This window comes from Zootermopsis nevadensis, unplaced genomic scaffold (assembly GCF_977971745.1).
Source record: "Zootermopsis nevadensis isolate Lab colony 2312 unplaced genomic scaffold, Znev_1.0 Znev_ptg000028l, whole genome shotgun sequence".
Taxonomy (NCBI): Eukaryota; Metazoa; Arthropoda; class Insecta; order Blattodea; family Termopsidae; genus Zootermopsis; species Zootermopsis nevadensis.
The window spans coordinates 21,452,842-21,480,713 of NW_028259160.1; the positions used below are offsets into that span (position 1 = coordinate 21,452,842).

At 39.3% G+C, this 27,872-nt stretch overlaps 1 protein-coding gene across 8 annotated transcripts in view; it reads right to left on the minus strand.

The window, feature by feature from the left end:
* Nucleotides 1-35: 35 nt before the first annotated feature.
* Nucleotides 36-27,872, minus strand: part of LOC110829644 (uncharacterized) — a 531,721-nt gene continuing 503,884 nt past the window's right edge. For 6 of the 8 annotated variants that reach the window (XM_087357233.1, XM_087357234.1, XM_087357228.1 and 3 more), the window contains one exon: nt 36-8,700. In XM_087357233.1, the coding sequence (XP_087213359.1) occupies nt 6,911-8,617 (1,707 nt within the window). In that variant the 5' untranslated portion in view covers nt 8,618-8,700 and the 3' untranslated portion in view covers nt 36-6,910. Of the gene's footprint in view, nt 8,701-19,801; nt 19,977-27,872 lie in introns of those variants that run through there. The other 2 variants (XR_015537435.1, XM_087357235.1) reach the window with 2 other exon arrangements.

Here is a 27,872-nt window from a genome sequence, read left to right on the forward strand (position 1 = left end):
TTATGGGTGAGGCAAAAATTGGTCAGAATGCATAATAACACTTTTAATTATTTTCAGGTACTTTTATTAATGACGTCCACAGCACGTCGGTAACCACACAATTTGGTACATAAACATTGCTCAATAATACATCTTCTAATAGTTTTTTATATTATTATACAAATCAATTATGAGAAAATGACAAGCCAAGCATACCTTTTATTTAATATTAAGAAATTGCAAATTTTTCTTCCTTCAAACTTTCATTCTTAATATTATTTCATAGTTTTATACTAGGAGTTAATAAGCATGTTTCGGTTGTTACATATACTACGTAAGTTCAACAAAACAAAGTAAATCATCAGAATAAATGGAGTGGACAAGTTGACAAAAAAAAGTTTATTTTTTTTTAAAAAAAAGGTGATACAATACATTGGTTGTTTTTAGATTTTTCCTTATTACACATACCTTATTCCATTCTTTATGAGGCAAACAATTCATTTCATTTCTAACATTACTGCACATTATCTATAAAGGTCTTATCGGCTGTGTTAGATATTAAGTCTAAACATGAATTAGACATACAAAATACTGATCGTATAAATTATATTTCAAAATTACTTTAATCCAACACACTTCCCACATCCCTGTTCTTCGAGTAAATAATTAATGATGAATCCTAATAAAAATAAATATTGTAAATGTCCACAACCCAAATAAAAAGGACTACGTCAAAGGAAGATAAATATCGTACGTAACGAAAAGAAATTAAAAACAATATACCATATTCTACACAAATCATACATTAGCTACTTTACAATACCCCAGTGTGTACAACTCATGTTCAACGACTGTACATTACAAATAATAAGCAAAACTATATACAAAAGTAATACAAAACAATGTATGTATCTTTTTCATACTATAAAATAGAATGCACAGTCAAATTAATGTCTAATTCATTGCCAGAATTTACAATTTACCACGTTAAAAAACGTAGAATTGTCTTAAGTTAGAAAAAAATGCTTCTGAAAAGAGATACAATATACTCTGAATAATTTAATTTCTACTGCATCCGGAATAATGACCAGGCTTGTAACGTAGCGTACACAAAATGCTTATTTTAAATATTATTATGAAGACTCCTTTTTCATTATTGTTAATTCCTCTACTCCAGAAATATTTTTTGCAGCGAAAGAACTTTTCTGTTGTTGAATCACTTCAGGTATAAGCTGAGAAGCGAAAGATTATCAAAGAAGATATACATTAAGCTCTACACAATCTATTAAATTTAAAATCATTCTACTTTGGCTAACAAAAAAAAAAAAAATCTTAAACTTTTCATTAAAATGTGTTTGATATTTTTTTTTTTTTTTAAAATTTCACGGTTATACAAAGGGGAGATTTCATCTGCGTCCCTTATACACGCGTAGGGAGCCATCATTCCAGAAATTTTTATAACGCATTTACAGTTTCGTGAAAAAGAAATACAAAAATGTGTAAACTACTCAATAGTACAGAAACTGTAATAAATATTTAATTTAATGTAATAATAATAATAATAATATTATAACCCAAAGTGTTGATCCACACCACAAATTTATTTAGAAATGTTTCCCTCTGTTTTCCTTTTGTAATCCATTTATCACGAAAATTTACAGAAACTGTAATAAATATTTAATTTAATGTAATAATAATAATAATATTATAACCCAAAGTGTTGATCCACACCACAAATTTATTTAGAAATGTTTCCCTCTGTTTTCCTTTTGTAATCCATTTATCACGAAAATTTAATTGTAAAGACAATTAGCCTATCGTAACAGACAAACATATTTAAAATACTAGTACTGGAATTAAATCTACAATTTCCTTATTCCTTCTTAGCTTAAAAAATAATAACAACACGAAATTTACTTTTCTACACGATGAAAGCTTTTTCGAAAGACAAAGAGGGCAAATTAATCACATCATTTTAATTCTTGAATATCACTTTTATATATATATAATCTGAATGTGCAATTTGATCCCAAAATTTATTTATGATAATATAAAATTTACATAATCTACAAAGGCACTTATAGTCTTTAATATTTGGCCAGAACGTCTTTGTTCATTCCAAACCAAACTTTTGGAGCCTCCTTTAAAATTTCAACTCATACGACATTTTCGAAATTATTTCATTTGTCACTTAACGGAGGCTGAATAAATTACTTAACAACATCCATTACCTTAAAACCTATAAAGAAACTTGACTTTGTGCGTCTTGAAATCCACCACTTCATTTGGGGGGGGGGGGGGGGGGCAAAGAACAGGTAACCAACTTTTTCACTTAAATCACAATTATTTCAACACCTCTAACAGAAGATATTAAATAAAAATTCTAGTAAATGAACTCGTGGATAATGAAGAAAATCACGCAAAAAGTGTCCACACTACAATTGCAGTACAAACTTTGCTGCCATAAAAAGTTAGATAAACAGAAATTTAAATCTACGACGTCATCTGATCCAAACTGTCTAGTTTAATTTAAATGCAGCAAAAACTATGAAACTCTCAAATCCAAAGGAAACAGTATTTGGGTGGAACGACAGTAGTTTACCTCCAAGGCAAGTACGCGAGTTCTTTGACAAAAGAAAATTCGTTTTACGTCTTTATATCACGAAATTAATATATAATCAGTAGAACAATTCTAGGGGATTGACAAATAGAGCTGGTGTATTTTCCCTTATAATTTACAGTTCATTTACAAAAAATAAAGTAGGTCTCTTGAACCATGGCATCTGCAGATTGTAGTTGGAGAAAGCTTCTAGATACACAGAACAGTTGTGAATATATATAAGGGGTAGTTTTTAAGCTTATAACGTGAAATATTATACAGGGCTTTGGACACGAGTTGCTCAGAAGGTTCTTATGAATGTAGTAATAAAACTCCAGGCTCCATAATAGCAAGAATTTTTCTCTTTTCACCAAAATTAATTCTAAGTTATATTTTTTAATTGCTACATATAGTCATTGCATTGGAATACCAACTAACGAGGCAGGATGGCACGCGTTGGTGATAGAGAACATTTTAAAATGACCTAACCTCACTTTATATTTATTTGAGAACTTTCTAGCAACTGCCACGTGGATCCCAAATAAATATATGAACAATTTTCTAAAAAAAAAGCCGTAATGTGCCAACTAAATCGATTAGGGAAAAATTAACATAGGAATAAACAAATTTCAAAGAAACCACCCCTTACGTCAAGACGTGTGGATCACATCAAAGCATTGCGATGTTCACCATAACAATGAATATACCCTCTTTGTCTCTTGGTTACGTTCATACGACTGGAAATAGTCACAAAGCTGCAAATGGTTGAGATAGACTACTGAAAGCTTATCTACACTGAAGCTCCGAGTAATAATATTTGTTTTTTAAAAAAACATTATTTTTTACCAGATATCCAATCGTAACTGACCTAAAATCAGCCGTGCTTACAACCTTTTTTGAAGAATATAGACAAAATTTCCTATATGCATAAATGACCGATCTGTTTTAATTGGTTAAGGAAAAAATAAATTAATCCAGCAAGTCTTATCTGACGACAAACTGTATTACCACTACTAATTCCAGCAAATAACACCATTAGAAAGTAATAGAAATATTCAAGGTAATTTAGAATTCAAATTCAAATCGTATTAGCACACTCGCGTAAGAATTAAACTGGTCTGCATAATGAGATTATAAATTAAATACACTACTTTTTTTAAACTGAAACAAACGGGGTTGTAATTTTTTTATAACTCATACCTGACGTTTCTTTTATTACAGTTTAAAATTAACAGATTAAATATTTGAAACAAATATATGACGAAACCAGATCAAACAGATTTTATCTTCAACTATTTAAACAAAAGAAGTATATCACAGACTTCTGCTAATTTTTGATGTACCATTTGTTGATAAAAGTGCTAATGGGAACAAATAATGCATCAAGATTTGAAGAGCTTAAATATCTTAAAGGTTTGTAGTATTAAATATTATTCGTAATGTCATATAATTGGTATTTTCATTTATCAAGTGTCAAGTACAAACGGTTGCCGAATATGAATTTCTAAAATTATTTATTCTCATTGTTTGTATCATATCCGGAAACATTTCTAGGTTCAATGTGTCCCCCCCCAACCTAGTTTTACAAATTGAAAACACGAGGAAACAGAATGAACAAAAACCTAACCTAACTTTTCACGCGCCATTACAGTTCCTCAAAACCAGAATACAAACCTAACCTAACTTTTCACGCGCCATTACCGTTCCTCAAAACTAGAATACACTTTATGTTCATTCTGGACTGCAGTTTATATCTCATACTGCACGTAGGGAAAACACATTAAATTCATTCTTACCAAACGTTGATATGAAAAGTATTCCAGTGATGTTATGATTCGTTTCATGAAGTAAATAATCTGGAAATCATATGTGACAAAGAGTATTAACAACGCTAATTTCAAAACATTTAAGTTATGAAAAATGAGTCTAATCAGAATTCACATACGTCATACCAAATAACATTAATAACTGAAATAAAATATAATTAAATACGGATGTACGAGAAAAATCTGTATCATTCGTGTGTAATGTGTACTTATGACAAACTTCATGCTAATTAGGCTTTCATATGCATTTTAAATAGCTCATTTAATCACTTTCACAAATAATCACAATGGGCCAAAATATTTCTGGCGACTTCAAACGCACAATAATTTGCTTTCATTGTTTATTTTCAAGCATGAAAGGATTTACGTGTTTTACAGTCATTGAAACTGCATTTGCAAAAAAAACTGTAATAAATTTTAGTAACTGAATTCCAAGAATAATGTTCAGAAAAGGTACCGATAGAATTTATATGCACATTTGTAAAATACAATAACAAATTTTCACTGTTCACATTTCTCAAAATCAATCGAAATAGACTTATTTTAATTTATGGTGTGGATTTTTACATATGTTACACTTCAGGTGTCTACAAATCTACTTGGAAAGTTTCATTTACATTTTTTCAGTATCTGCCTTCAAAACTTTCAGCTTCAAGGTACTCGATTCACGATGAATGTAATTAAAGAATTACTTCATTGTATTACGTACGTAGATACAAATTTATTTAGAGTTGCACAATATTGAAAACCAGTCTTCATATATTATTTAATTCAAACTGCTGTATAATGCCTGTCAGAGATATTGAACGGATGCCATATCATTATTCAAAAATGCAATAGAATTACGTGTTTCATTTTAAATTTTCAAAGCATTTTCACAAGTTTCAGATAAAACGTCTAAGGGATACAAACAAAAAAATCACAGTTACTTTGCCTTAGTTTTAAGTGTTCTTTTCGTAAATGCGAAAGTATATTTATTATCAAAACAATTTTCCAATTATGAGATTATAAACAAAGGAAATTAGTTGCGCGATTAATTAATTCAAAAGTGTGTGTGGGGGGGGGGGGGACAACACATAATAGTAGTTACAAAAATTTAACAACTGAATGGTAGGCCATTCCTTAAGTAGCCTATCGTAGTAAGGTACCAACTGCAAATATTCTAACCTTCACGCAATTTCAGAAATAAAGTTTTCCTTTCATCTTCATTTAATCCCAATGAGATCTTGTAAAAATAGTCAATACTAATTACGTCATACATCCTACTATAAAAATTGGCAATGTACGAAAGCCTGTTCCAAATTTCATACGCGCACACACAAAAAAAAATACAATTGTGAAACGATGTAAAAATTGAAGAAAATAAATTTTATGCGTCATGAAAGTGGGGTGAGAACGATCCATTATAAAATATCTCTTCATTGTATGCTATTTGGTCGATTCGTGATTTTCGGGAGTCACAGAATTTTTTCTCAAAAGATTTAAAATTACATACAAGATATGCTCTATAAAAATATCTACCAAGCACCTTTGATAAGTATCCGCAAATGCTGAGAACACTCGATAAAGCAGAAATCTTTTATTAAAAAGCAAACATACATTCTTCTGTACTCAAAATGGCTCGTCCCAACTACGTACTAACGTCACCAATTCGCTTTAGTATTTAAAGACACACAGAAAACATTTAATATACATTTCCAAAAAAACAAAAGATGGGAGAAAAATAACTTTTAAATGTTTCTGCATACGAATTTCTTTTGTATTATTTTATTTATTATTCCCAGCTGATATTTCTGTAAAATATTCTCAAACACATTTAGAATAAACTTTCTTTCATCAGTAAATTTTCTTTCTGGCACTTGACAATATATTTAACAGTATTTGCATGTGCATATATATATATATATTTATTTATATATGTGGCCCTTTTCATAAAGGCTGTTAATATATTTTATATATTATTTTTTTTATTTAATTACAATATGGACTTATTAAAAACTTTGTTACGAAAATGACACTCTCTGAGTCGGTGCTGGCCACAGACTGTGAAATCATCTGCTGTAATCGAACTCGTACTACCACTAATTATACTACTAATACGTACACATTACATACATTTCAATATATCCGTAACTATGTTGTTTTTCCATTAAATCTGACTCTCAAATTCTTTGACAAATGACAAATTAGATCATACTAGTCTAAAATAGTACCCTTGGTGTCACAAAAGTAGGACACGATGCAAGTTTCTACGCTGTCTTACGAGAAAAAATAAAAGAACACTGACATTTAAGTCCCTTTCCTCACAATCTTTTTCAGTCGCCATTTTGATTTGTGTTGTTGCGCTAACAAAATGGCCGCCCGGTGTTTTCTACGCTACGTCACACGTCGATCAGAACTGAGCTTAATCAAAACACCCAGCGGTTCTAAATCACGAGGCATTTCTTCTTATATTCCTTCCTTTCTAGTATCTTAAGTAACAGCACCTATTACCATTCAGATATTGCTATGACTCCAGAGACGCTATTAGGCTATGAAACACGATGGATTGAAGTTCACTAAAAATAGACGAATGACCACAGGAATACTGGTGCTGTTCTGTACTATCAATCATCATAGAACCGTTGTTATTACTACCACTGACTGCTGTGGAACTGTTACTTCCATTTGTAATCCCACAATATGTACCATTCGTGTTACATGCTGACAACGCCGTCTTAGAATCGACTGGTAAGTTCCTACTAAACCTCAAATGAGGATGAGAACTCTCATCTTCAATCCCTCCCAAAGCGTCTGTTGTCTGTAATGACGTCACCATAGGCGAAACATATGTCTGTTCACTAGTTCTGACTCTAATATTGTTAGACGACGAACCCCAGCATGAAGACGGCGATGTACTTGGTACAGCCGTAGACGACGTTGCACTACACAGTAATAATCTCCTTTGAATATCTTCACTGTCCTCAAGGACAACTTCGATGTCCTCCTGGTCATCGAGGTCTCTAGAACTGACATCAGCTGATATCCTTATTAACCTATCAGAAGTGACTGGAGCCTCTGATATGGGTGATGATGGTACTGGACAAGACGTTTCCTCATCTATGGTCCTGCCGAGTTCTAATTCCTTAATGGGATCTACATCGATGACAAGATCATCGGCGCCATCACTAAACCTTGGACGTTTGCAACTACTGGACGTTGATTCTTCCTGATGGACAAGAGAGAGAGACAGAGGCGACATCGGCGCTGAAGAAGTTGCTATATCGATATCAACCACATTGACATCTTCATCTTCATCGTCAGTATCGTCAATAGAAGTTAGCATCCTCGGAGTAGGTGGCATGTAGAATTGGCTGAGAACATCTTGAACATCACAATCCTCAACTTCATCGAAGGGACGTTTCCTCGAAGTGAAGGTACCAGAACATCGGTTACTGCTGGAGGGATCACAGGTTTCCATTCCAGTTATGGCAGGAAGTTCTGTGGTACCAGCGACATCATCGACAAGATCACTCATGGTCTCATCGCAAAGACAGTCAGATGCAGCTAGTCTCTGACCAGCATCCGGAGATTTGACGAAGTCCTCATGGCCACTGTCCGGCTTGGAACTTGCGTTCTCAAAAGTCGGTGTTGAGACTGGGGACATTGGGGAAGATGATAACAACGAGGGTGAGAACGGAGAAGTGTTCTCTTTGTCTACATCGTTAGTGAGGGGTGATGGTAGGTCGTGGATCGCTGGTGATGTGATGGAAGGCATTTCATCGAGTGACGTTCTTGTGGAACAGATAGAAGAAGCACTACTCGCATCTTCTAGTGAGTCATCCTTCATGGTGAAAGCTGAGGTCGCCAATGTCGACGAAGCATAACAACGAGTTGGATACGACTGAAGTTGCTGTTTCTGCAATTTCTCATCTCTGGCTTCTTTCTGAAGTCTCTTCATCGTATTGTTTATGAGAACGGATCTCCAAAGCGAACTCTCAGGATCTTCAATCTTCTTCAGCTTGCCGATGGAAATCTTAAGAACTTTACGACGTTCCTCTTTCAGTCTGTACTTTGCACTGATCATGGTAGGCCTTGACTTCCCACTACTGCAAAAGCTAGAACCATAATTTCTAGGACTTGACGTACCAAACAACAGGTCATCGTCAGTGGAGTTGTTGTGAGATCCTCCATTGCAGCTGTTACCGACGACTGAGCCCGCAACAGGCTTCATCCCTCCGTCTCCAACGCCAACCGCGGGACTTCGCAAGGAAGACGTCGTGGTTTTCTTCGTAGAGTCCTCGCACTTGCTAATGTCTGCAAAAAAAGAACACAAACATACAAACATCGTCAGATTGCCTCCCGGTAAAGAGATGCATCTAACATCAAATATAATAACGAAAACAGGTATTACGATGAGCGAATTCGTATATTTCGCGTTCAATAAATCACTAACCTAGGAGACGTGTACTAGAAACTTTCCACCCGCATAGAGTAATACCATTTGTAACGTTGCTCCCTTCTGTACGCTGCAGAAGAATGTATACGTAATCTTCTGAACTCTGGCACTAAGATAACAGAGTTTGACGGTTCAACACTACAAACAACAAAACCCACTATTGGACGACTATTATTTATATTTATTTAGTGTTCTGTCTGAGGACAGGTCCATATGAACAGGATCCTTCCATCCTTTTCTCGGACTGGGACCTGTTCATATACGTTCTTGGCAGATGATCCAGAAGTGGTTTGCCATTGCCTTCTTCTGTGTGTGAATGGAGTAATTGTTGGGATGCCACGGAGGAAAACTCCGTGTTGCCTAGACCACGGCCTTGCTCAACACAAGTTATAAATTCGGGAGCCTCCGGGAATCGAACCCGAGATCCCAGGATTACAAGGCCAGCGTTCTAACCGCTAGACCACCTCATCTTATTATTATTTAGTGTTCTGTCTGACGACAGGTCCATATGAACAGGATCCTTCCATCCTTTCCTCGGACTGGGACCTGTTCATATACGTTCTTGGCAGATGATCCAGAAGTGGTTTGCCATTGCCTTCTTCTGTGTGTGAATGGAGTAATTGTTGGGATGCCACGGAGGAAAACTCCGTGTTGCCTAGACCACGGCCTTGCTCAACACAAGTTATAAATTCGGGAGCCTCCGGGAATCGAACCCGAGATCCCAGGATTACAAGGCCAGCGTTCTAACCGCTAGACCACCTCATCTTATTATTATTTAGTGTTCTGTCTGACGACAGGTCCATATGAACAGGATCCTTCCATCCTTTTCTCGGACTGGGACCTGTTCATATACGTTCTTGGCAGATGATCCAGAAGTGGTTTGCCATTGCCTTCTTCTGTGTGTGAATGTTTGAATTGTTGGGATGCCACGGAGGAAAACTCCGTGTTGCCTAGACCACGGCCTTGCCCAACACAAGTTATAAATTCGGGCACCACCGGGAATCGAACCCGAGACCCCCAGGATTACAAGGCCAGCGTTCTAACCGCTAGACCACCTCATCTTATTATTATTTAGTGTTCTGTCTGAGGACAGGTCCATATGAACAGGATCCTTCCATCCTTTTCTCGGACTGGGACCTGTTCATATACGTTCTTGGCAGATGATCCAGAAGTGGTTTGCCATTGCCTTCTTCTGTGTGTGAATGTTTGAATTGTTGGGATGCCACGGAGGAAAACTCCGTGTTGCCTAGACCACGGCCTTGCCCAACACAAGTTATAAATTCGGGCACCGCCGGGAATCGAACCCGAGACCCCCAGGATTACAAGGCCAGCGTTCTAACCGCTTTACCACCGTGGCGGTCGTGGTCACATACCATCATCCAAAGGCGCACGGTCAATATCCTCTCCTCCTTGTGACGCACACACAAACCGGAATTTAGACCTTCATGTATTATTCATACATGAACACGGTCTATTCGCCAAGGGTCCGCGAGTTCATTGCAGTGAAATGAGGAACGAGTTAAGGGTCACGGAGGCTACAGTGAACAACGCAGACGACTTTTAGTTATAACGAAATTTCGAATGGGCAATTCGAGAAGGGAGAGAGGGGCCCGGAAGGGATCTGTAAGGAGACGGGAGAACCGATTAACTCGGATACACAACATATAATTGCAGAAAAAATTCTGTCTGGTTGCTTCGAATACGTACGTTAAAAACGTAGCCTCAAAGACGAATGAGTAAGGATTTGGAAGGGGTTAGTCGTTGCCTCGTTCAAGATACTGTCCTGTGTTTGACCCCGACACTGAGGAAAACCTAGAAAATTCGGGACAGGTCAAGGCTTCATTAACCAGCGCAGTAAAGACGGAATGATCTTCAGCTGTTTCCAGCATCTCTGGTTCCAAAGCCCATCAGTACAAGAAACTTCCAGTCCTTCGCGATATAGTAATCTGTCCGATCCTCAAAGCCCAATGTTCTCTCTGCTATCTTAAACTCCTTCCCCGTCCCTGCCTGACAAAATCTCGAATATCGCTACTACATTACCATGGAGGAATTGAATACGAGGGCCTACTCGTGTCTGCAAACGCACGATGGACTTTCAACTGGTCAGAGTAACCAATAAAAGAAATGCGACCTTTCCGTCTACCCTGACGATGAACGCGTGCGGGTTGTTATAGAAGTACCACGTTCGAATTTCAGTCGTGACTGTCACGATTGGGATTTGCGTGGTTTTATTAGGAAACGCTTTAAGATACGTCATGATCGCTTCTTTCAACGTTATTTCTAAATCATCAGTCACACCATCAACTTACCACTCAACACTTCATAGCCTAAGCAGCTTAGAAGCGTTTCAAAGTATTCTAAGACGCTAAATAACTTCTGTACTTCATAACCGCGTTGTAAACAAACAGGGTAGTCGATCCTGCCACGGTGGTCTAGCGGTTAGAACGCTGGCCTTGTAATCCTGGGGTCCCGGGTTCGATTCCCGGCGGTGCCCGAATTTATAACTTGTGTTGGGCAAGGCCGTGGTCTAGGCAACACGGAGTTTTCCTCTGTGGCATCCCAACAATTACTCCATTCACACACAGAAGAAGGCAATGGCAAACCACTTCTGGATCATCTGCCAAGAACGTATATGAACAGGTCCCAGTCCGAGAAAAGGATGGAAGGATCCTGTTCATATGGACCTGTCGTCAGACAGAACACTAAATAATAATAAGATGAGGTGGTCTAGCGGTTAGAACGCTGGCCTTGTAATCCTGGGGTCTCGGGTTCGATTCCCGGCGGTGCCCGAATTTATAACTTGTGTTGGGCAAGGCCGTGGTCTAGGCAACACGGAGTTTTCCTCCGTGGCATCCCAACAATTACTCCATTCACACACAGAAGAAGGCAATGGCAAACCACTTCTGGATCATCTGCCAAGAACGTATATGAACAGGTCCCAGTCCGAGAAAAGGATGGAAGGATCCTGTTCATATGGACCTGTCGTCAGACAGAACACTACAAATAATAAAGGGTAGTCGATGTCACGTTGTAACGTCGTGTGGACCAACATTATCGAGAAAAATACTGTCCCCAACTTCGGGGTTGAAGTCTCAGGAGATCGACTTCACCGCTGTGAGGAACTCAAATTAGATAGGGTGCCTGCCAGAGGGAAGGAGAGACGCCGTGGATCCATGACAACAGCAGATACAAAAGGTATCGCGCAAGATTCTTCTTTTGTTTCGAAGAAAGATTGTTTTCCACGTAACTGTTAAATTGTAGCCTACTACGTTAATAAAGGGTTAATTCGACGAACTCACATCTGTACGAACTTTCTGGCTGGGAATCAGAACTGGTTCAATCTACCCTATGGTAACACGACCTAACGAAACCATTACATTACGCTTGGAAAATTTTCTAGCGTGTTTTCTAAGTGAAATGGTTTAAAGTTTCGAAAAGTCTTCGGACTTATGACGAAAAACGTTAAACTGCATTTATACAACGTACATCAGAACTGTTTCAAATTTTAGAATGTGTTCATATGTTAGTATCGGCCCTTCTGGAGTGTTCAGCGACTCCGAAGAGGACCGGCCAATCACAGAACAATCCTGAGACGATAATGTTGCGTCATATTGTGATGATTATAATTGTTTAATTTTAACCGTCTAATCACAATAAACAGCCACGGTGGTCTAGCGGTTAGAACCCTGGAATTGTAATCCTGGGGTCTCGGGTTCGATTCCCGGCGGTGCCCGAATTTATAACTTGTGTTGGGCAAGGCCGTGGTCTAGGCAACACGGAGTTTTCCTCCGGGGGCTTCCCCGGTTTCTCCGTGGCATCCCAACAATTACTCCATTCACACACAGAAGAAGGCAATGGCAAACCACTTCTGGATCATCTGCCAAGAACGTATATGAACAGGTCCCAGTCCGAGAAAAGGATGGAAGGATCCTGTTCATATGGACCTGTCGTCAGACAGAACACTAAACAACAACAACAACAATCACAATAAAATATTTTATTAAATATTAAAATATTGGTATGTTTTTAAAATTAAAATTCCTCAATATATTATTTTGTTTTCTATCTCTAATATTCATTTAGTCTTTATAATATTATTATTTAATTTACAGGCGGATTATAAAAAAAACACTACAAACATTTCACCCACGCAAGATCACGCTATACGCGACATACATTTACGAAACAACATTGAACGTGATAACAAAGTACAATTGATCTAGAAGAGGATAACTTTCCGATATTTAATGGACATCTGACGAAGGATTGCATTTAGAATATTACATTTAAATTTATATCGATTATACACCTGAAGATGGTTCATTGAAAACCGAAACATGTCGTCAAAAAGATGATGCTCTAATTGTAAATCGAACATTTCGATAGAAAGAGCATCATTTTAATATATTTTAAATATTAAATGTTAATTGTAATAATAATATTTTAATATTTAATAAAATATTTTATTGTGATTAGACGGTTAAAATTAAACAATAAACAATCCTGAGACATTTATCCACGTGTCTAGCCGGATAAAGACTGGAGATTCCAGTGTCGGGGCAGTTGAGAACTTATTTTATCATCGACGTATAAAAACTCGATCACGCAGAATTCTTCGTTAAAAGCTCAGTTAGTCAATAAATTCCCTACGAAATTTTATGGAACCCGATGGTTACATTCCGTGTCTAGGCTAGTCAGGGTTGTCAACTTTATAACACCGGGTACCACATTCAACCCTTCTTGTCTACACTAGAGCTGCGGGGACTTTAATGAGGGAAGTTTATTGAAGCTAAACAGCGATTGGTTGCTGTTTCAATGACGTTCGAAAATTACTCATAAACTGTCTTCAACAAATTCGAAAGTTTTATTAACTTCTGATTGATAATTAGACATACATATCGTAAGATGGTAAAGTTGCGTCATATTGTGATATAATAAGTATATATTAAATCTTGTCCGTCTAATCACAATAAATTCTTATTAAATATTAAAATATTACAATAATTAACATTTTAAAATATTTAAAATATCAAATGATGTTCTTTATCGAAATATTCGATTTACATTAGACCATCATTTTTCATGTTTCCCGACATGTTTCAGTTCCTAAAAGAACCATCCTCAGGTGTATATAATTATATAAAGATTAAAAACGATAAATAATTCAAATACAATTTTCATACATTATTACATTTTAATGTACGCTGGTATAATGTATGAAAATTGTATTTGAATTATTTATCGTTTTTAATCTTTATATAATTATATACACCTGAGGATGGTTCTTTTAGGAACTGAAACATGTCGGGAAACATGAAAAATGATGGTCTAATGTAAATCGAATATTTCGATAAAGAACATCATTTGATATATTTTAAAATGTTAATTATTGTAATATTTTAATATGTAATAAGAATTTATTGTGATTAGACGGGCAAGATTTAATATATACATATCGTATTTTAAACTAAGTAGTAACTACCTTCTTGTCAATTTGCAATACAGAAGACGGCGGAGGCCCAACAAAGTACCTCGGATGACCGCGAGTTAAAAACCTTTGGTCTAACAAAGTAAGATGGTATGCAACCGGAAGTGTTTCATCATGAACGCCTGTTTATATTTAGGATAATATTACCTGGACTTCTGATAGGTACATGAGAAAAGAGTTTCATTGCCTTAACCTGAACCAAACAGTGGAAAATATCAAAGTGCAAGGCCAGAATCTAATTTGTTGACAGTCTAGTGATAAATGAGGGACGCAGTCAGAGCACAAGATGGCGGGACAGGAACTTTCCCGAGGTTGCGTTCTAAGAAGAGAGACACATTTAAGTTTCCAAAAATCTGAGCACAGTGAAATACCAACATTTGATGTCGGAGCAAAATCATTTGTAGATTAATTTTAAGAACAGCCCCGACTTCAGAGACCACAACATAATTTGGCTCTACTCTGGACTCGACGTTTTATCTTCTGTGGGTCAGAGGTTGTAAACAAATGATAACACCCGACAGCCAGCCACTAGATCATATCACAGGCAACTTGAATTCAGTCAAAACCTTACATCCCGTTCTTTAAGATCGAATTATCCCAAGGAGGAAGTTAGGAGGAGTTTAAATTCCGGAAATGCTCGCTACTTCTCAGGTCAAAATATTTTGTCTTCCCGTCTGATTTCTAAGAGCCTGAAAATTAAAGTTTACAAAACAATAATCTTGCCTGTTGTTTTGTATGGGTGCGAAACATGGTCTCTCACTCTGAGGGAGGAACACAGATTACAGGTGTTTGAGAATCGGGTGTTGAGGAGGATATTTGGGCCTAGGAGAGAAGACGATGGGGTCTGGAGGAAACTGCATAATGACGAGCTTAAAAATCTGTACTCCTCTCCCAGTATTGTCAGGGTGATTAAGTCGAGAAGAATGAGATGGGCTGGGCATATAGCGCGCATGGATGAGACAAGAGGTGTGCCCCGGGTACTGGTTAGGAAGCCTGAGGAGAAGAGACCTCTGGGGAGACCTAGACGTAGATGGGAGGATAATCTCAGGTGGGATCTATGGGAGATAGGAGTTGAAGGAGACTGGATTTTGTTGGCCCAGGACAGGGACCGGTGGAGGGCTTTGGTTAATTCGGTGATGAACCTTCGGGTTCCGTAAGCCTTCTAGTTGGTTAGTTTCTCTTAAATTTAGTTTTTCCAAACAAAATGCCCGCATCTAACTTCTGCTACATGCCTCGCCGATTATGAACCTCGTGACATCATTCTCTCCTTCCTCGGTTTACGTCCTCTCTGTTGGGTCAAAAATTTCACATTTCAACTCACGAAATAACAAACTCGATTCATACAATCCGCCATAATAAATTTTTTATTAGCGATAAGTAAATGTTTCACGGCAACTTGAAAAACGCCAAGTAGCCCGGCAGCCATTTAAAGTCAACTGAGGTTTGAGGCCAATCCTGTTACGAAACAAATACGAATTTCGATAAACAGCTTGCAGAGAAATCATAAGTGTTCAGACTGGGTTAAAATCGCTCGTGATAAGATGTTACGGCAACGAAAATTCACCAACCACTTTTCTTTTTTAAAAAACAAAGTCTCAACTTCGGTTACCACTAACTGAATCACGAGGTTCATTCGTTCGTGTTCGGCGAAGGAGTCAATGACAGGAAGAGTGAGAGAGACAACGCGAGGACTGCAAGGCGGGGGAGGGGGCAGATACAGAATGCAAGCCAAGGACGTAACCGTAGAAACAAGGCCGATCCGCTGGTGAAAACGAACGGAAGAAAAACTGGCTTGTGACGTGAGAATTAGTCTAGGTACCTGACACCGCGTTACACCACTGAAAAAAAAAATGTCAACACAGTTCTGAAGGCAGTTCATCCGGAAAAATAAACGCATTGGCAGTCTCCTGTCGAATATTTTTAGTTACTTTAGAACTGAGTTCTACAACCAATTTCGTCTACCCTAGAGAAAATAAAAATGTATTTTTTCCCAACAATTTTATCGGGGAAATTCGAGATAAATAAACATCTCAAATTTGACTACAACAGAACACGATTCTAGACCACATACAGGTCTCCGGAAGCGGTGGGTCAGCCATGATGAAAAGAGGATACTAGAATTATCAGAAAAATTAATTAATATATTAATTCCAACACATTCCTTGGTTGCAGAAGGAACAAACGTATAATAACTTAATAATTTCATGTGTGCCATTTTATAGTTATTTATTCCCATAAGGTTTATAACTTACTTATGTTAGCGTTATAAACGTGTTAAAAACTCGAGTGTTATTATACTTTCATGCGCCATCTTGCGAATCCACGAACACGTAAACGGTGTAAGTACGCGGTTATAATCACAGATAGCGCTGCGGGCGGAATGAAAATATCTGACCGGACTAGTGAGAAATCCACCGTTCATTATACAACGTTTTCGTCGTAATATCATAATTTTCAACCGGAGGAAACAACTGGAAGGAGCCAGGGACAGTCAATGAGACCTCTAATCAAAGAAGTAGTGGTCCTGATTCGTCACGGCCAACAGTAACGTGAGAAGTTGCCAGATAAACAACATCGGTACACAGATTCCACACCCAGCGCGCTGTAATCGGGCCCCCAACACCCGTAATTTTATCAATCCAAAATCAAATTGCCATCTGAACAACGCTGTATGCTCCGTGACAATCTTAAGACCACAGTTAAGACACTTTACACGATTAATAAATACACTACAGACAATTGCAAATTTATAATGTCTGAGCTTGCATTTTTCGGAAATAAAATGTTATTTGTGGTTTCGGCCGTCTTATGCTCGTGGCTCCTGAAAAAAAAAATCACATCGGGATTTTCGTGGCTGCCCCCTCCAGAAAATAGTTCCCGATATTATGTCCTACAAACTTGGCATCAGGCATTTTTACACCACTCCTCTAGCGACAAAATAACCTCACGCGTTCTTACAGCGTCATTAAATATTTAATTCAAAGATTAGTGCCGTTTATATTATATCTTAAAAGAAAAAAAAAGTATTTATGAAACTATCAAACATACTGGGCCTCATTCGGGACAGAATAAAATTAAGCCGTGTTGGGTAGAATTCTACAATTTCGACCCATGCAGATCGCTACTGTATCGGCATCAGCGCAGGCGCAGTAGACACACTCTGACGTAGTCTCGCGTGACGTCATCACGGACTCGACTCTTCAACTGCGAGCCACCGATTAAAAGTGTTCGGAGTCGCTGGCAGGAGTCGATCGATATTCGGGATTACGTAGCTCAGAAGCGTGAGATCCCAAGCCACGTGCGTTCTACTCAGCTGCTGCCCCCACGTGTCTCTCAAACATTGCCCTCACCACACACGCGACGTATAACCCCACGTTCCTCAAGACGCGTAGTTTTTCAAAAGTCGAGAAAACGTTCCTGTGACTATATAATTTCGGTGCGGTAATTCAACACATTCACGTCGCCCGCGTTCCTAATCACAACTAATCGATCGGGGTACACGTCTTCCTCGTAGAAACAAGCTTACAGACGAATCAAAACATAATGTTAACACGGACTATGAACCCAACGTGTGTCAATATATGACCAGTGTCACGTAAAACCTCTATTGTATTACAATTACTCAAGCTACGCGACAGTCAGCGTCTCCCATTGTTTCATAAATCAACAGCAGTCACGCTGGCCGGCCAACAGATAAGAGAGGGGAAATAAGACAGGACGTGTTAAATAAAGAGTGGGGGGGGGTGACGGAGGGGACAGAGAGAGAGTCAGCGAGCACAACAGCGCCACGGAAGAGCCTGGCGGTGTCTGCGTTGTGAAAGTCCCGACAACCACCTCTGGTGGCCATCGCTTGAACTGCTGTTCACGCGCCCAGCGATTTGTGAACCATTTTGAATGTTTTCACTTACAGATCTCAAAAAAAACGGGTTTACCTGAGATTTCTCTCACCCAAAAGCGAATTTTATTACAAGATTATGCAGAACGCAGTGACGTTTAAACCAGCGGTGGTCCGCTACTCGTAGCAAACACAACTTAAAACAATCAAGATACCTTACTTACGCAGCCGAGTCCTTCCAGAGAAGCTAACAGTTGCTCACCTCACTCAAGAAATTCCCAACATTTTATGAGACCCCGCTAATGGTCCCTATCCTCAGACAGATAAATCCAGTCCATACCACCTCATCCTACTTCTCTTAGATCCATTTTAATATTATCCTCCCTTTCCATAAAACAGGCAATTTCTTCACTAACTTAGGTCCTGAGGTGCTATTATTTACTCAAAAAGTTTTCTGCTCAAGAGCTAATTTAGTGTAAACATTACAAGGAACGTATTTCGTGACTAAGAAGAAACAGACGGATTAATTAACCGGCAAATGTGTGAATCAGTCAGAGGCGAGAGGCACGCGCTCAATCGTACCACTGCTTCGACCTTATCTGCGTTTTCTTCAGAGAGACGTAACATTACACAGCCTTGTCACACTTCCCGTAGTCAGGATTTTAAAAAAAAACCCACATAAATGTTAAGACAAATATATCGAGGGCGTAGGCCAATTTCTCTTAAAGGGAAGTTCGTGGTTTTCGAAAGCTTTAGCAACGCTCAGATCGTTCTGAATTACATATTTATTTTGTTGGGTATCTATCTCCAGTTTTACTTAAAACCAATTTCGAGAACTTTTCCTGTCTCTTCGTCCGGTATCGAACTCATGACATCAAAGACACGGTTCAATCAACCACGCGACTGGATGAACGCACAGTGAACGGATAGATAATATCTATTTTTCCTACAGATGTCTAATCTCTTAAGGATTCTGACGAAATTTCGTACAGGGCAAACTGAAGGTTCCCTGTTCACAGGCAATCATCACGATTAATTCAGCAAACTGGATCTTTAACCATTGAGAATCGATCTGTGAAACCCTCACACACGAATCCTACTCGATTTTTTTTATTATTTTAAATGAGAATAACATGGAATCATCCGTGACTTGTCACATCGCATTTCGAGGTAATTATCGACAACTTGTTAATACGTATTGACATTAGCATTCCGTCATTTCAGTCGGTGAGGAAATTTTCCAAATAAATTAGGAAGACGGGAAAATATCTTTCTTTACGTGGTAGCGAGAATTGACGCGTGACCTTGAAATATACTTTCCATGCTATAACGAAGTCTAGACAGTCCGAGTGCCTTAATTTGTTTATCGGGAAAACCCACGTCTTGTGACGTACCATGATGGCTGTTCACTTTGCTGTATCTGCTAAGGAGAAACATTTCCATCGAAATAAAAAGTCACTCACAGCCAAAACTACGTCACCTGAACTAACTTTATTCGCTCCAACGCTCCCCTACGTGCAGTTGCTGGATTTTCTGAGAGTGGTGTATCTGGATCTTTGTTTTTAAAAGATCTCTAATCTATCTGGACATTTAACAAAAAAAAAAAAGATTTATTATCCGTCAGCCACAAACTTACCTACGATCGTATAAAGCACGCAGATCGATTCACAGACACTGCTCAGAGCTACGCGCGTCGACGTGAATCAGTTTCGCGTAACTCACCGAGAAAGTCCTTCGGCCGATGTTTCAGTACTTCGCGACATCTGGGACCAGCGACGAGTCGAGTTCCACGCGATCTGGTCTCAGAGTTCGTACGTAGTCACTGTTTTCAGTGACTGCGGACATCTCCTTGCGTAACAAAAGTAAATATTTCTCTGATAGACTTTGATCGGTTTTCAAAATCTCAATAACAAGATTTAAAAAAAAACCTTCCTTCCAGGAGGACAATAATCTAATTAGCAGTTTGTCTTTCCTTACAGAATAAAGCTCCCAACTTCGCCATTATTCATACCAAAAAAATATTAAGACTGCGGGCAAAAATGCTTTACCCTGATGTCTCAGGTAGCGGTTAAGTAAGGGCGATCCTGAAGAAAAACTTGGTATCAGAAGGCTCACTATTCCCATTCAATCTCCGATCTTATTTGACCTGCTGAGGAACAGGGTGGGAGGACAATGTTGTTCCATTTTAATATTATCTTCTCATCTGATCAAGGACTCACAATCACGGTCAGAGCTTCCTTGCGCATGCGCCTTACTGGCCAGCGCAGCGACCTGCGCGAAAATATCAAAATATTTGATCTCGGACTTTGGCCGCTGACCGCTTGGCTGAAATCCCCTCGTCTCAACTCCCATCTTTTGCGTAAGAAAATTACCACGTCCCCTATGAGCCAAATGAATCCGGTCCAAATCATCTCACTCTGTTTCTTTGAGATCAGTTTCTAATATCACCCTCACATCTATGTTTTGTTCTTCTAAGCTGTCTCTTTCCATCCAATTTTTTTTTTGTGTGTAAGCCTCTGAATTCTTATTTTTTTTAAAAAACTATATATTTATTGCAACGAATTTATTCTTTCAGACGGAGGCAACACTGCATTACACCCTTAAATTAAGTTAACAAGGCCTTTGTAAACCTTCAGGTTCCATAAAAGGCGAGGAATTCCTTGACCAGCTATGCTATTAGTAGCTTATAAATAATTTTTTTGTTATTTATTTGTAAGCTCCCCGAAATAGACGATGATGCCATTACGTCTCAAAATTGGGTGACTCGATTTATCTGCGCGGATAATAAGTCGGGCAACACCACATTAAAACTTAAAATCACATCTTTGTGTCGAATTTGAACTATCAATTATGTATCCGTGTAGCTATGACTACGTGACACTCGCAAATTAACGCGATTCTATATTTTTCTTCGACAATAATTACCGAACGTTTTAACAAGTCTTTAACCTACTTTAGATATTCTACACGCTAGCAGCGCCGGACGACAAATGAACAGCGGTGGGTTTGGGAGGTTGGTTTCACGCTTCCCCTCAGCCCCCTTACAGACACCGTGTTGGAGGGGAGGGTAGCACACTTCCCCTCGTCCCCCTTACGAACCTCGTACACTTTCTCTGTTACGCTGCAGTCAGCTCGAGGAGAATCGCTCGAAGTTACTGCTGGCTGCAGGGAACATTCCCCCAACAAAGCACAAGTCTCAAGATTACAGTCTCGAACAGTATAAACGACCCAATAGGGCCCTATTTTGACATTTCTAAAGCAAGCAACCGAGTTCCGCCCTCCCCTGCAGAGACCTAAGGTAGGAAGCACTCGTCCAGAACAAACTCGAACGTGACTATCAGCACCATCTGTTGGCCTAACACAAAACTAAATGAACAGCCGTAAATCGTATTCACAAACTCAACAAAAAGGATTGAACGACTGCAACCATTTTGTAGTACGTTCAAACACAGGAACCGAACTAATTCTTAAACACGCATAATCTGAGCAATGGAATGTCTCGACACGTAATTATAAGCGCAAACACCGCGACAAATTTTAGGCAAACCTCCATTTCAATGTCACAAGCCCAGATTCTTATATAAGCTACTTTAATAATATCCCAAAGGACAATAAATTTCTAGGAACCAATGACAATGCAGATCTGAAATTCATTTTTCAGGCTATATTACATCCAAAGTGAGGTTCACTTCGTATCACACGCATTTCCTTCCTTCCCCGTAGTTGAATAACCTCCCGGCTTCCGAAATCGTAACAAACCACAGCTGATTAGAGCAGTACCAACACAGATAAGTACAACACTGAACAGGAAATTCCCAACCATTAATATCAGTAATCGCTACATATAAAATTGGAGTCAGCGAACCTCAAAATAGATACAATTCGCTTTTTTTAAATTCTTTATGGTCAAACAAAATCCAGTCTCCTTCAACTCCTATCTCCCATAGATCCCGCCTGAGATTTTCCTCCCATCTACGTCTAGGTCTCCCCAGAGGTCTCTTCCCCTCAGGCTTCCCAAATAGTGGACCCAACCAACCAGATGGCTTACGGAACCCGAAGGTTCATCACCGAACTAACCAAAGCCCTCCACCGGACTCTGTCCTGGGCCAACAAAATCCAATCACCGACGATGATGATACGAGGTGCGATCGGAAAGTTTCTAGACTGCGCCTATAAAAACCCGTACACTTATCTCAGGTATTAAATTCATCCATCACCCTCGAAGTAGTTCCCCTGGGAGTGAACACAACGATCCCAGCGCCGCTGCCAAGCCTGGAAGCATCCCTGGAAATCTTTCTTTGTCAGCCTGTCAAGCACCATCTGCGATTCTGCCTGAATCTCTTCTATCATCTCAAATCTCCTTCCCTTTAGCTGAATTTTCATCTTTGGGAAGAGGAAGAAGTCAAACGGAGCTTAGAAAGGAAGTTGGGGTCGATTCTTGCAAGATCTTTGAGCTCCTGACAAACGAGAAGTCGATTCTGCTTCTGGTCCTCAGACAGGATGCGTCGCATGTGGAGTTCTTCCTTTAGAATCAGCTGACAGGTCTCATAGCCTATCCCAACAATGTCGCACAAGTCGTTGATGGTACGACGTCGATCTTCGTAACATTTTCGGGCGTTGTGCTCGAAGATGGTCGTCCAGAACGCTCGTGATCATCGACAGAGGTTCGGCCATTTTTAAAACGTGAATGCCACACAAAAGTTTGTGCACGACCCATTGCGGACTCCCCAAATGCTTGCTTTAGCATTTCATAGGTTTCCGTAGCCGTTTTGGCGAGTCTTTGGCTCAATTTGATGCACACGCCATTCCGAAATCGCAGGAGGGTCGGTGTAATGCACTACCTAAACGCCCGTAACTATGAAACAAATGCTAATTCGATGATGCCGGCTGGCACACTGATTCACTATGAATGTAGGCCGCACCCCCTATCGGCAGAAGCTCGTACTACATCCGGTTCGCCCTCTATTGACACAGTCTTGAAACTTTCCGATCGCACCTCGTATAAATGATTTAAAGTTAAATGCAGATTTCTTGCTGGCATCACCAAGATGGCTGAAGCTATTGTAGACGTAAAAAAGTCCTGTAGTTTTTCCAAGAACTTGTTAGATTTTTACATCAACGAATTAACTCCTTGACGGCCATGAAAACAGAAGTCAATCGTTGACAGTTTCGTCTCTACCAAGGCCACAGCCTGTGTTCCGTGGCCTTCACGTTCACCGTGTGACCTTTTGGGATATCGCAGTTCCTATCACGCGAAGAACAATATCGAGTGAGACCCATGAAGTAGGCCACGGTTGCCGGTTAGAATGAGCAACTTTTATGTTAACTTTTCTCCTCGCCTCGGAATTTAGAAAGTGAGAGCGCAGAAATCCAGCGATTGTATGAATTACGTCCAAGTGGGGAAAAATATCTGCCCTCTTTGCCTTCTATCTATGGCTAAAGTTCGCAATTTCTGCTAAATGCGGAAGGTATAAGCTCGCTAAAATGTTGAAAGTTTACTAATGAGGTTTTTTTTTTACAAAATTAAAAAAAAAAACTCCGCGAACTCTTCAAATACCCAAATTAAATCAGCTGATCTTCGTAATGGTGAAGTGCGGTGTTTTCTTCGCGGTACGGACTCAAAAGGGTTAACACACACATTTACAAGATCAGCGCTTACCGAACTTCTTTTGTTTTACGAAGGGACTTATTTTTAGTCTGAAACAAATGAAAGATTTTCATGGGACTCGAGGTATAAATGTTACAAACTCGAAGTCTGAGACGAGGAGAACATGGCTGCTGTGCGAAACTGTGAGCTGGAACAATTTTAAGCAGTAATATCTCCGAAAAAATGTCCAGCTTTAAGAAAGTTTTCGTAGAATTGAGAAAGTACTTAGCGTTTAGGGTTTCACGCTGGTATTTCGTAAGACGAGAGTACAGACCATAGGCTAAAACGTACGATAATATTATTTTACTCGTTGTTTTATATAAGTGTGGGTTAAGTTAGGTTATGTTAGGTTTGTGAAGGGCTCTTAACTCGGTATTGAACCTTAGGGTTCTACAAAGGCACGTTGTAAATTATATCAGCATTGGTTACGTGGATCACGATAAATTTTCATTATTAATTTATAGTTCTTGGCAGTCTTCCTGAAGCAAATATGTCAACTTTAAATTAGGCGGAGGGGGCCCGTGGGGGGGATACATACGGACAGACACCAAGTGTTTAGTTCAAACCACATCCCTGGCACAGTAGAAGAGAAACCAGATAAAATGTCTGACGCTGTAACTCTATACCATCGCAAGTTTCACCAACAAACACCTTTTTACAACACATGGCCCCCTTTTCAAGTTTCTCCCCTGAGCAGTGTGTGTTTTTACTCAACTCCAATCGATAATGCCCTGGTGCTATTAGAAAGCAAATCTTTGTTTACGTAACGTTTCCGTCCCTGGAATGAAAGCCAGCCGACAAGTCGCGCTCCACTCGGCCAGTTCAGGTACTTGGCTACTTAATCGCATTCCAAGCAAGGTCTGCCTGTCCCCTTCGCCTTCACAATGCCATCAAGCGGGAGCTATCCACTACAAGTCCGACAATGTTAATTACTATCATCTGTGACTCTTGAAATCATAATCTGTCAAAGATTCTCTGACGAAAGTTCTTCTTAGTCTCTCAGCCCAATTACCTAATGAAATAAGGATGAGAAAATCAAAGCAAGGAACGGATAAATAATATAAACAAATAAAGGAAAAAATGAAGGTGTATGTCGAAGTCTACTGAACGTTCGACGAGCTCAGTTTGGAATTTAGAGACTCGCAATGTACGATTTAAGAGAAATGTGAAGGTAAGGAATGAGGTTATGTTTGAATATGGCTGTCTTCAGGACGCTTCAATCCAGAAGACAGCCATATTCGGATTCACCGCCGTGAAAAACCTCGAATCATACTTAGTTAGGTTATGTTCGGGCTGTATCTGAACTCACAACAACGAACCGCTCCAAGACTAATTATTCATTACACATAAAAATATTACACAATATTTGTAAGTCCAATCTTATTCAGAAACCTCGTCCCCTCAGGGAACCAGTCTGGAATACAGCTCCATGACTAACCCCACGGAGCGGTCCTTGAGAAGATTGTAGTAGCTCAGTGAGTCCAGAAATCTCCCGTACATTATATAACGTGAAGGTTCATTACCATGTTCACAAAAGCCCGCCACTGGTTCGTATCGTGAGAGAGACGAATGTAGTCCACGCCCTCATACCCTACTAAATTGCAAACCATTTTAATATTATCCATCCAAGTAAGCCTAGGTCTCTCGAAACTAGGTGTAAACTAGGAGAACGACATTAAAGTTGATCTTTATACAATGACATCCACTTTAATATTATCCATCTACCCGTTCTTTTCTGACCAAATGTAGCGGTCTCGTTGTTACAATTCATGCTTTGTATTAGGGACTTCAATCTCGGCCCACAAAATGTTCGTGGTTTTACTCAGTCCTTCTAGACAAATTCCGGGATAGTACCTTACAATCTAGATTTCGACAGGTTCCTTCTATATGATTTCCAATCTTCCGGTCATCCGACGCTCTAAAATATAAATTACTGACCAGAAAACCCTAGGATTATATTAAAGTCGGAGGATTTCCTTACAGTCTAAGCCACTATCAGCTTTTCAGGGTAGATTATGGCTATCACGTACGCAGAAATTCAAACCGATATTATGTTATTAAAGTTATAAAATACATCAAAGTTTACGTAATTCGTCTTGTCATAGAATAACACGGCAGTATCTCCCGTCCATCGTATATTTTACTTTACTAACTACAGTTCGCGACTGTAATCTTGAGACTTGCGGGGGTAGCGTCTGCCTTTAACGCTACGGGACTTCCTGCATTCCTTTCAAGTCTCAAGATTACAGTCGCAAACTGTACATTTGAAACCACCAGCTATTCGTTTGTTTATAATAACTTGTATACACACTTTTAAAAAAAAAACATGACAGAAACCAGTCTTCTCCCCTCCCCCCTCCTTTCTGCCTGTCACCTCATCAATTAGAACCTGGTTTCGAGCCACTGCGAACAAATGTCACTACAACCCCAGTGACGTCACGGCAGACACTACACGCATGCGCCAATGTGTTCGTTGCGCTACGCTGCCATGTTCCGATTGTCGACTGCGTTCCCTCGACTGAGTTATAGGTTATGTTTGGAATGAACATTTGTACCACTTATAAAACCAAACGAGGGGGGGGAGGAGGAGGAGGGGACACTTGGTTAATCGAGACGTGCCCCTGCGCGTATGACGACGTCAAAGTACCCCTCATGTTTTGGGAGAAGGGTTCGTGTTGCAGACCTCAGACGGATTTGTACGTGCTGATAATGAAACCTTGTTTTCTACTACGTAATGTGCATCGCAACGGAGAAAGCCATTCGGTAACCCGCTCTTATTTTTCCGGTCCGTTAGTAAGACAACGAATGGGCACGGCTACTCAAGTGGCACGTAAGACGTCCACCTTGTTCCTGAGCTTCTCTGACGTCATTCTGCTAAACGTTCCCTCCACCATTCTCCTCCGAGTACCATAACTACAGTTTAAAAGTTAAAGAAACTATAAAAAGTGTCTTCCAAAGAGTGGAAATGCCGAACTACGTAAGCTCACTCCATATAAAAACAGACTTTACAGACAACTTTCTTAACAAACTGATTATCGTGGCTTATTTTATTGTTAACACGTTCTTTAGATGACGTAAATAAAATAAACGCAAATCGGACTGGTCAGGGCTGATGATTGAACTCGAGAACAACTAGACGAATTTGTATTAAATTTGGTGTGGACGTTATGTCACAGACCTCAAACCGCACTTTCCAATTCACTACAATCGGTAATACCAACACAGCGGACGAACAATCTTCTGAGGTGAGATCGATACTGGGGGCTATCAAATAAAGAGCATGGTTATATTTCTATAAAATAAAATAAAAAAGTACGAAATACTTGACCATATAGTGACCTCTAGGTTTTAAAAGGGGGCTAAGCCAATCTTTTTAAGCTTAATGTGTCTGTGTTCCTCATGACACCAATAGATATTTCACTGGAATCAAAACAGATACTTGTATTTAACTCTCTCACTCACTCAACACAATAATCCCTCCTAGTTTCATAATGCCGTTGCGACAGAACTCACGTTCAAAGCAGTTTAGCTTTCTGGTTAGCTGCGGTCTAGATCGTATGGTGGTTGGAACAAGACAGTCGAACAATGGCGATAAAACTCTGTAGTCATTCGTACGCATGCGCAGTGTCAGGTTGAAGGAAAACGTGCTACATGTCAGGAGCTCAGTGTAGACGGTGGCGCCAACAGATTGAATTTCGAAAGCACATCATCATTAACGTATCAGAAAACGGCGAATATTACTTTCCCATCAGAATCGCCCCCTTAAATAACTCTCAACATCTAAAGTCAGTCTCTGTCCGTTGTTTATTCTGTACTGACGTCTCGTTACGGTCGGCCATTTTCACGACTGTAATTCAGAGACATCTAGTGGCAGAACTATGTAATATCACACACGAAAGTTTTAAGTGACGATGTTTCTTGGGGAAAAATAAGAGGAATTTTCAGTACGCCCTCATAATTAACCCACACGACACATTCAATGTTGATTCGTCCTTCCAAAAAAACAAAACTCCGTGAGCTTTCACTAGGAATACAAGCGATAGATACCTCGTACGTGTGA